The following is an 11,511-nucleotide window of genomic DNA, read 5'->3' as shown; positions in this document are numbered from 1 at the left end:
TGGCAAGGAACACTTTTAAATAGCCAACACTGACCACGTTTAGAAATCGTTCTCCCCGATGGCAGAGTTGAATGAGTTGCAGTACACACAGAAAAACGGACAAGCCGACCAGAACGCCTCCGCATATCTTGAAAACGACCAGTGGTTGCGAGGCACCGAAGTTTTTCAATTCCGATTGTTCGATGAAGTCGAATTCTGCGCACGACGCTAGAGCCGAGCTGCAGCCATCACTGCACTGTGGCTGTCCAGCATGGATCAGATCGAAATCACAAGGATCAATGGCCAACAAGTCCATACCAATGGACACTCCGATGAAGCCACCTCCCAATGCGTTAAAAAAATCGAAACAATCCATTTCTGCTCTCTCCTGTGGTTTCTTTCAAATGACCAGAAGGAGATTTGTATTTGTATTTGTGGATTCTCCACAGGCCTTAGCCTAAATCAAGAGAGTCTCCGTCGAGATCCGAGCAGACTACATGTATGGAATATAACTAGAGAACCTAAGTAAGTTCGTTATACTGCCAAGGTAACTACCCGCCAAAAATCTAAATGGAGGGCAAAAGGTCGCGACAAGCTGCATGTAACTTTCAACTTTCACCGTCGAGTCCTTCCAGCTGGCCTTCGTGTCTTGCAGGTTTCGGAGCAGGAACCCCCCTACAATTATTTGAACATTATCATTGTGGTAGGATACTAACGTATAAGTAACCCTTGGTTTCTGGATCTGCTGTCAACGCCTGTCCACTGACTACTGACACTGTCGCTCCCCTGCATGCCTACTTGATGTACCATTGCATGTCCAATGACCATGTAAATTGTTGCATATCGTGCATGGCCGAACCATACTACAAGTACATGTAGTACTCGCATGCGTGCACTGCATGTACATACTACTGTACTAGTAATGAACAGTCATTGTAGATCTACATGTACATGTACATGAAGAGCTGTAGGCTTCTTTGTTCTGTCGCCCATAAATCAGTTGTCAAACAAGCAGCGGATGGTGTGTGCGAGCAGCAACACCTTTGAGCACAATCATGCACATACCCGTCTCACGACTTGGTGAAGTAAGGGCGGTGCTCATTGTGCCGCGCGCTAACCGCTCCCTTCTCCATTAATGGTGTTTCTTCATATAAAGTTGTTAGTACTGGTTACTTCAATTCTAGGAAGTAAAGAACCTAAAGATACAGTTACATCAAGCTAGAGTGGACATATTCTTATAGTGGTTGAAAAATCACTTTCATTCGGACAACGTCCCCTGGCTTCTGCTTCTGGAAATTCTATGTACATGTAACTGTACATGTTTCTGTAATTCTAAGATTTGCAATGGCACACCTCACCGTCGCCGTTTATGATGGTGCATCTGCCACCCTGGTATAATCAGGCATGGTGGTGTCCTGGCACGAGCGACACTTCTCTAAGCTGGTTGTGTTTCTCAACACAATCGTAAGCCTGTCGTAACGTGGATGTGCGAACTTCACTGTTTTTTACAGGTACACGTTTGCAATCATGGGCACAAGGCCATTTTTGTTGTTGCTCAGGGTTGCTTGGCTGTTCGGCTAGGCCTCAGACGACAATTAAAACCTAAACCACAATCCAGTTACCACTCTGCGGTCAATACCGCCACACAATGCTCAACAAAAGGATTCTTGCTCGCAACAATACGCATGGAAAGGATTTAAATTAAAATGGACAGAAATATTCAATTAAGGAATTCTATAAACTGTCATAGACCATACATGGACAAACTGATCTGCCCTGACATGAGTAAATGTTCATGTTTTATCAACAAAGCAGCCAGTGATAGATCATGGCTGGCATGTTAGCATCGTACTTAACTGCATAGAGAATCTACAATGCATTCATTAGTTTGTGGGAAATATTTTGCAAACGAGAAAATCTATAGAACATAAAAATGTGTGCTCAGAGAATATAACTGAGCATTAACTGCTAGCAGATTACTCTAGTTGTTCCATCATCCAGCGTTCTCGGCGGCGTGCCTGTGCCCATGCTCAGTCCTCCAGTCCAAAATTTAATTCGTTCCTGCAGTCAAGCAGAGTTATGCGAACACAAGAATAATAATATCAACATAAAAATGCCTACGAGTCTCAGATTAGAACAGGGAGGAATACGGATTTATGCAACTCCCTGGATGAGAGCTAGTGTACCTGATAGGGCTTGAGAGGGATGATGCCTTACGTGATCAGAAAAGAACTACTTTTTTGGATCTGCGCATGCACGGCTTTCAATATGGTTGATAATGGTGACTGGCCCTTCATGTTACAGAATTTTTTAATTTTTTAATTTTTTTTGTGAAAGTGCACATATGCCTACATAGATCATAGAATGGAAGATAAAAACAACAACATCAAGAGAACATAGACTACAAAGGGCGTGTAGGTGCTATTGAGCTGTGCCGGTGAGGTGAAGTGCGCACCCCCGACCAATGGTCTCGGGATCAAGGATGCTGGGGATTCCATCTGTTCCAGCAGTCTTCCACAACCTACTGGCTACCACCCACAGACATTTAGTGTTTACTCTGAACAGTCCTGCAAAGGGTAAGGAACTGATACTGCCTCCACCTCGTCAGCTCACGGACATATTTCCCGAATCTGTTTTCTGAGATTGTTTCAAGCACAACCTTCAACGTTTTTTGTTTGTTAGAACTGCCATGTACATGTACTATTAGCCATTTTAGAATGAGGTTATTATGAGGTGAGAAAGGTATCTGCTTCTTCCCAGATGCCCACTGAGGGGATTTTTGCATAAATTGATCATTTTGTGGTCGAAGATCAAGAAAAGTGAATGAATTTCACCGATGTGTACGTGCATTAGGTAATCGTTTCCTTACTTTCAAAGTTTGAAGTATAGAATGGATCACAGGAGTATTGACTAGGTTGCTGTTCAATGGATGGAACTAATGTACAGATTTACTGCTGAGATGTGGAATTATTTGAAGGTAGGAGGACGTGAACTGAATAAACACTTTCGTGGCAAAATTGACTTACTCCTCAAGAAATGAAAATTCTGCAATATCCTCAACATCATCTCCATTGGAGTATGACACACCAAGAGAAAGACTTTCGATTTTTCCTGCGGAATGCAAGAAGGAAAAGGACACAAAATTGGAAACTCTGGTAAATTTCACAGTCAATATCTCATACATTCAAAATACTTTTTTAAACTTCTGCAAGCCCGGCATCACCTGATCAGATAGTGTAGGCTGTTTGATGTGAATATGATTATGTCACATGAATGCATGCTGAATTTTTGCAGAGGATTATGCCCTTTCTCTGACATTTTCACATCAGATTGTAAGGCAGAAAATTGGTCCGGTGGTGAACAGCCCAATGCACAGTAAGGAGCTACGTACAATAAATTCTGATCGGCGACGTTGAGCAAGAGGAGAGTGAAAAGGATGCTGGCAGTGATAACAATGAGGGTGAGTGACAGGGTTGGAAGGTCATGGAGAAAAGAAAAGAAGCAGTCAGTGCTCATGCCTCACGTTGCCAGTGTACATGTACGATGATTGTCTTCTAGAAGTATTCGTAATCAGTTTCCCAGTTGAGGCCACATCCAAAATGCAAGCCTGGCTTGTGCACGCATGAGAATAGTTCTACCACGATCACACTTCTCCCCGATAATTTCCTTTGGGCCTTTGGCCCCTTTTAACCCTTATGGTTGTGATTTGTGTCCTCAACACAAAATACTATTCTTGCATAGCAACCGGAACTATGACAGTCAGGAAAAAACGGTTCAGCTATTCATGCGCAAAAAGTGGACCTTGTTTTGATGGTAAATTCTACAGCTCATTCTTTCCATAGCTTCAAAATTGATAATGTACTTACGATTTCTGGAGTGGATTACAGCTGATCGTGTCTCCATGCATCCGTCACTGATTCTCAGCTTGATTGGGTTTTCGTCACTAAAAACGGCTTTATCCCAGTCGGAAACATAGTATATTCCTTCCGGTCTTTCGGACGAGTATGATACGTCCTCTGCATAAATCTTCATCAGAATGTCCTAAGCACATGTGGAATAGAAAGCATCAAGTTCTTGAATGGGTTTCGAAACATGAAATGCACGAGTAGGGTCTTTAGCATTATTACGCGGTGGGCTCCCATGTACTGTAGGTCCTGTTCACTCAGTAGAGTTGAGTCGAGCGAGCTGCAACTCCCGGTGCCGAAAGGCGGGTTCACGCCCCTACATGGCTACTTCCCCTTGCCTAACCCCCGAGACGAAATGATAGCATGGTATTAGTAGACGACTGGCCGAAATTTGGAAAAAAATATTACGATGGCAAGCCGCTTGAAACAGCGTGCTCAAACAGGCACTACAAGTACAACAGTAAAGTTTACAAAATGTAACTCGGATGGTGAGCCAATTACATTCTTCTTCTTTTCACAGTAAAGTGTACACATGACATTTCCAGTGTTACTGTCACCTACCCTATTTACGTCCGGTGTGTTGATGGTCAGCTCATTTCGGAAGATCCCATGCATCTGTACTTCTTTTTTGTTTACTATTGAAGTACGCAGCGTGGGCTTGACGCCGTACCCTATTGCAATTGTGCACAAGGCACGGCCATCGTGTCCAAATGCAGACACGAAGATTTGAACGTGGATGAGTCCCAGTGTTGGCTGCTTGTTCTGCAACACACACACACACACACACACACACACACACACACACACACACACACACACACACACACGATGCAAAATATAGAAGGCACAGGGAGTGATTGTGCGCGCAATAACTTACTACAGTCAACTTCGCGAATAACGACATTCGGTGGGGCATCAGAAAGGTGTCCTTATTCGCGAAGTGTCCTTATAACCGAAGTCCCATTTGAATGTATGTGAACCCATATTTTGTGTAGTATGACACGCATATCAAAATCAAGCTCTTTTCTTGCTCTATGTCAATGTGTACTTTATTTTCATATTGTAGTTGAAAGGAACTAAAAATTCATATTATGCAAGGGAAATAAATTGAAAAATATGCCTTTTTGAGCCATCTACCATGATCTACAGGGCCAGGGCCTAGGGACAATGATGTACATGTACATGTACATGTATGATGATTACTGTACAATCATGTACTAGTACAACTACATGTAAATGCATGATAGAATCCAACACTGGTAAACCAGCATTAGATAAACCTTGTTGTAGTTCACGCAATTGTTAGATTGACAGCATGAAACAAGGTGGAGGACACTCTGTGTTCGAAAACAGTGACCTTACTACAACCTTCCGCGGTTGGCAGAGCCCGGTCCCTGCGGTACCCATATGGTTCAAATGGTCCGCAGGGACCGGGGCTCTGCCAAGTGCCAACCGCGGAAGGTTGTACTGTAGTAAGGTAACTGTTTTCGAACACAGTGTCCTCCACCTTGTTTCATGCTGTCAATCTAACAATGACTATAATGGCATGTAGGTGTGCTGGTAAATCCAACACTTTTGAAGCAAAATAAAAAAGGAAGAGAAAGCCCCCCCCCCCCCTTGGCTGCATTTTCTTTTCTTTATCCATCACCATAATTATAGGTTCTGTACCTGTGCACGTACTTGACTGACATGTACTTGAAAATAGCTGTCAAAAGCCCAGAAAGTCGTTATTCAAGCAGTGAATATGACCTCGGGGCACTAAAAGCATGTCGCTATTCGCGAATTGTCGTTATTCAGATAGTCGTTATATCCGAAGTTGAATGTGTACAGTTAGATGGGACTTTGCTCTGGGCATGGAAATTCGGTCGTTATTCGCAAATTGTCGTTATATCCGCAGTCGTTATTGGCGAAGTTGACTGTACATGTACTTCAAAACGTGCAGTATTTTGGAGTTTGGATGCTGAGTTTTCAAGGGTTGTGCTGTTTCAAAAGCAACCATCCAGCCACCTACTTGCATCAGATTCAGTTGAATAAAACAGAGTATCACAAACGACATAAAAAAAACCCGTGGCCGTCCGCCATTGCGGTGGATAGATACGATTCGGCACGACCTGAAGGCAGCGGATCTCTCCGTGGAGAGCGCTCTCCAAGCTGCAGGAGATAGACTAACTTGGCTTGACACTGTTGACAGATGCGTCGACTCTGCTCCTGTCTAACAGGTTCAGGGAAGATGAGAGCTGTGTTTATTATTATTATTATTATTATCTACACAGTCATACAGCCGCTTACAGTGCATGCCCAGTGCCAGTAGAACCTTGGAAAAACGCGCCTTCGAAAAACGTGCATATTACAATCAATAATAGTCTTCTTTGATCAACAGTAGTAACAGTTGCCGAAGTCGGTTCTGACATGTGCCATGCTCGTATACTCATATTTTATATTGCATGCCGTATTACACAACAGAACAACAAGGACAATCAAGGCTTGTTTGCTGCTACTTTAAGTTTCATGCTCACGCAATCATCAGGCAACAGCTGCCGTATTATATAATATCTTGAAGAAGTTAGCTCAATGCAGTAACACGTTTACCCCGACGATGGCCTTGGCTGCGGGTTAATTAATAAGATTGCCTACCTTAAATGCTTGGTTAGACGGTGGAGATAGCATAGCTAAGGTCCTTTGACCCCCAGAAGGCTGATCATCATGGTCGGTTCCGGCTTGTTCTATAAATCGTTGTTGGTATTTGGGAAAGGCTTCAAAGCTAGGGTGCCTAGTTGAATGCGATATTTGTAAACACGGTGGATCTCTCCGAAAGTCTTCGGTACCAACTCCCGATTCCAGGATACCAACGGCAACGAGCGCTAGAAGCAAAATGTGTAAAGAATCATACAGATCCACAAACACAATGCATGTGAAAGGTGGAAACCGTATGTAATCAATGGTGGTAGCTTATATCAGATTGGCACCCTAAATTTAGCAACCCATGCTAGTTTGAATTATCACCTTCAAACGGGGAGGGCGAAATGTAGTTGGATTCCCGGGCGGATACCTTGATGCTATCATTATTTTTCTGCACCTCGTCCTCGCCCACATACGGCAGCTTCGGGTGAGCCCATACATGTAAATGGGATCACTTCCAAGCCCACCCACAGTTTGGGATTTTCGGGTGTGACGACCGCTGGAGATTCGGTGTTATTATTCTCTTGCTTTCGTTTTCTTTAATAATTCAACTGTGTCAATGTCCTTTAATTTAGTACAACGACGATTCCTGAAGAGTGTTGTACGAAAACTTGTTAGAATCATATTAATTATTATTGTCTTCATCACTATAATTATCTTTTTTCCTTCTTCTACCATTTTACTGCACATTGTTTCCATCGTTTGACACTGGACGAATAACACACGGTACTCAGTATACACATGTTGATGCAGCTCATCTTATTAAGGGAGCAGCCTACCCATAAATTTCATATGGCATTCAATTGACCGTAACTTTGGTGATTCTCAATGGATTTGAGTGAAATTTTGACCACACACTCCTGCCACTATGCTGGCCCTCAGGACATGATTTACAAGTTCTTGCGCCTCACTGACAGGCTTTCCAGGCCGGAAAAACTCAAATTTCCGGCATAGTGCCACGGTGTGCGAGCCACCCAGGAGCCAAACAAATGCATTTACAATTTTTTCACATTTTCGTGCTCATTCTGTTCGTGCGCGGGACTCAAACCTAGAACAAGTCCAGAAGCAGCCATGGGTGATGGGGTAGGGCCCCTCAACGAGGCCCTGGAATCTGTCACAACGGAACGAGTTGGCGTTCTCTCACACACTCCCACAGACCCAAGTCAATTTTTGAATTTTTTTAGGTTAAGGGTGTGCTACGAGGTCGTACCTTTGATACAACATCCAGTGCTGGGACCTCCACAGCAAGCCATTTCCACAGCGCTGCACACCAAATCCAGGATACCCTCAGAAACCGGCAAAGACTACCACTCACGTTTCACTACTGCCTAGTACTGAATCCTACCTGACTTCTTGACACGACTCAAACTTGCCAAAGTCACTAAATCAATGTCAACTACAATAATCAAGCCACATATCTGCAACGTCACGAGTAGAGGGTGCTGGCAAAAGTCCTGCTGCACGGCGGCGGGCTTCTTCGCCCGCCGCCGTGCAGCCCAATACGTGGCTCAAAAACCTGATTTTTTGGACTTTGGAGCAAAATTCTGCACACTTTCACGTGTTTCCATGATACGACAAGTTGCGCACGGTCTGCTCACATTCAAATACAGTGCTGCCAACAAATGACAGCGTGCAACAAAAAAATCTCTCCTTGCAAGGGCACATTTTCGGCCATAACTCTTGAACGGCCGGTCAGATCGGGACACAATTTTCAGAAAATTTGCAGCTATTCATGCTCTTTCAACTGACGTAGCACTCAATATGAATTTACAAATTCGATTTTTCAGCGAATTTTTGGGTAGTCTGCCCCCTTAATTATAATCATGGTATTATGTCGGCATCAATTGTATTATTGATGGTGATGTCAGACCCTCCCAGAGCAATTGTCAAATCGATATCGGAAGATGGAATCGGCTCCGAGTTGCAATGTGTTTTTCATTTCTTACTTATTTTTTACTAAGTACACAACCTACTCGTCAGAAGGGGAGAAGACAACAGAGTATACAATAACAAAACAGCAGGGAGAGTAGGGGCTGCAAAGCAAGCCTGTGCTGGTGAGGCAAGCCCACGACACCGACCTATGGTCTCGGCGTTGTATGTACATGTATGTATGTATATTTTTATTTGAATTCGCAAGTACACACGGGCTACAAGCCCAATTACATGGAAGGCGTTAACGTGGGCTTGCGCACCATAGCCTAAAAGAAGGGGGTGATTTAGTGCGATAAAGACAAGAGAAGGTTGAGAATAAGTGTGCCCGGTACAATTATCTTCTACATACATCTTCCTGTATGAAGCTGCGCCTCCTTGCATCATACATGTACTTCGAAGTACGAAACTAACTTTGTAAATTTAAAACAAATGGCTAGTACACGAATCGTGCTGTGCTGTGCACGTCCGTCCTCCTTGGCTTCGGTGTCAACAACAACAACATGACCAGGAACAAACTTGTCATGAACACGTTTCTTTGTCTGCACGTTTTCTCCCCAACTCCCCCAGTGACGCACCAAGCTGGACACTGTTGTTGGCGCCGCTGACTACTTTCCATTCCTTCATGACAGGCTGGAACCTGAATAATCCCTTATCTGTCAACTTGCGGTAAGCGCAGTTCCATCACAAACGATGGCACACTGGCATGTCACGAGCAAGCTGCATGCCTGCTTAGAGGCCGCATACATACATGTATGGCATATCGGATATGGCGCGAGGGGCTCGAGAAAGCTGTCCCTAGGATGTGTCCGTTAGAGAGAATCCCGCCAAGTATCACAAAATCACAGAACTAGACTATACATTGTAATTTGTACTAGTATTAGCGACGGACTTGATGTCGACATATCCCGACTTCATATCGTTATAAGCGAAAGTCTGGCGCTGAAAGGACGCAGTTGGGTGCTTGGTCGATTTTCGTAGAGTTTGGGTAGTTGAGGTCGTTGGCGATAGCCACGTCTGCCAGCGGTGCGCTTGTATTTTGTGGGCATGGAGTACATATTATAGTTACTCCTTCCCGCGGTTTCTGACCCACAATGCGACCAAACCGCCTGTGCGCAAATTGCTTGAATGTTGAAATGCCCAGGTGGGTAAAGATCATTCTTGCTTGCAGAAATATGATTCGCTTTACCGCTTCTCCCCTAGCTGAATATGCAATGGAGTAGTTCAGCCACCATCAGGGTCTCGAGGAGGAGACGTGGGTCAAGTTTTCAACCGCGTAGTTCGCAGGTGCAGTATTCTGCCTGTTCTGCTTGGCTGTTTTCACCGTGGCTGTCCCACTTTCCAGACTTAACTGCGAGGTGAGATAGCCGCGGTTCAGATACACCTCTTCGAGTATGTTCCCCTGTATTGCCACGAAGGCACTGATGTACACTGTACTGGTAATGACAGTTACGTGCAGTCATTGTTTTCATTACGGTCGATATACACTAGTAGTAGACTACCTACGTGTATGACTTACTAGTGCCGTGCTCCGATCCCTCCCCGGTGAAGGCCATCTTCACTCCTTCCTGCATCGTAGCGACAACCAACAGACAGGACAAACAATACCTTAGCGTACATTAACCACTGGCTGGACCTGTTGTAGGCAGTTCTTTGAGAGAGTGAGGGAAATGTTACGATCCCTCCCCGGTGGAGGCCATATTCACTCCTTCCTGCATCGTAGCGACAACCAACAGACAGGACAAACAATACCTTAGCGTACATTAACCACTGGCTGGACCTGTTGTAGGCAGTTCTTTGAGAGAGTGAGGGAAATGTTCCGATCCCTCCCCGGTGGAGGCCATATTCACTACTTCCTGCATCGTAGCGACAACCAACAGACAGGACAAACGATACCTTAGCGTACATTAACCACTGGCTGGATCTGTTGTAGGCAGTTCTTTGAGAGAGTGAGGGAAATGATCTGGAAAGAGCGCTCGTCTCTCCGCGGTTTTTCAAACTTGGCGCAATGGTTTCTCTTCCAAGTTACGTTGATGAGGAGATTGATCAGCCGCGATGGTGCAGCTAACCTCTACATGTTACTGGTCACGCAAGGCCAAACGTTAACGTCTGGTATTTGTAGGGAACGACGGCATCATCCCGTGATCACAATCATGATGATAATATACGAGCGTGGAGCAAACAATATTACAGCATAGCAGGACACCAAGAACGACGTTACGTATGGGGTATGGGTTTTCAAAGCATTATTCTCTGGGAATGTGAGGACGAACACTACAATCACCAACTTACCCTGATGTGAAGAAGTCCTTGTGGCCAACCCAAGCCAAGGACTCTATCTCTGATATGTTAGAAGGAGGCCTAACTATAAGACAAGAAACCAAGAAACGTTACGGTTAGGTACATGTACGAGCTATCCCTGACAAGCGTTGGCAGTGCGCCAGGACTGCATACTAGTAGTACTTACCCTTCCAGGAGGTAGCACCTCCAGGCTACACGCTATCAGGGCTGTGCTGACATTGTCGCATTGTATAGCGTAGTGGACACGTTCTGGAGCCAAATCTACATGACACTGTATACACTTCTCACGATACGAACTGTCAAAGATCTGGGAATTCCAACAGACAGTAGCTCTGGCTTGTAAGTCCCTCATGCCGGGTCGGTGCATGCTAGAGCTGTGTATTTTGTCAAGTATGCACGACAAATCCGCGTGCCCTGTCACTCCTCCGAAACCTTCGCGGTAAATCTGACGTGCTCTCTTGACAACTTGCGGCATTCTGCATCGCCCTGCTCAGGTCATGCTGTTTAGGGGAAACCACCCAAGACTTGAAGTCCTTGCGATATGCACCATATTAGACCACCACAAACTCCTACGTGTAATTCTCCACGTAGTTGCTTTGTAAACATGTTTACACTGCAATGACGTAAGTCTTGTGCGTGCATAGAGCTAGAGACACTGAGAAACCGTTTTCGTGTAACGCCCGCTCAATTCACATGATTCATACATAGAAACTGTACT

The 11,511-nt window shown here is 44.7% G+C and overlaps 1 protein-coding gene across 3 annotated transcripts; it reads right to left on the bottom strand.

The window, feature by feature from the left end:
* Positions 1-1,643: 1,643 nt before the first annotated feature.
* On the bottom strand, positions 1,644-10,875 carry LOC135826869 (uncharacterized). Of its 3 annotated transcripts, none has more exons than XM_065339480.1 (8): positions 10,785-10,868; positions 10,101-10,348; positions 10,012-10,060; positions 6,519-6,745; positions 4,446-4,646; positions 3,846-4,020; positions 3,006-3,090; positions 1,644-2,040 (listed from the first exon to the last, which is right to left on the bottom strand). In XM_065339480.1, exons 2-8 carry the CDS (start codon positions 10,254-10,256, stop codon positions 2,010-2,012), a joined length of 924 nt encoding a protein of 307 aa, XP_065195552.1. In that variant the 5' UTR covers positions 10,257-10,348; positions 10,785-10,868; the 3' UTR covers positions 1,644-2,009. The 3 variants fall into 3 exon arrangements, with proteins under 3 accessions (XP_065195552.1, XP_065195554.1, XP_065195553.1); XM_065339482.1 differs by having other exon boundaries at positions 10,111-10,348; positions 10,785-10,867; XM_065339481.1 differs by lacking the exon at positions 10,101-10,348 and having other exon boundaries at positions 10,785-10,875.
* Positions 10,876-11,511: the final 636 nt, after the last annotated feature.

The sequence above is a fragment of the Sycon ciliatum genome, chromosome 1 (assembly GCF_964019385.1).
Source record: "Sycon ciliatum chromosome 1, ocSycCili1.1, whole genome shotgun sequence".
NCBI classification, from domain to species: Eukaryota; Metazoa; Porifera; class Calcarea; order Leucosolenida; family Sycettidae; genus Sycon; species Sycon ciliatum.
The sequence above is the reverse complement of the archived record's forward strand: the minus strand, read 5'-3'. Positions and strand labels throughout refer to the sequence as shown.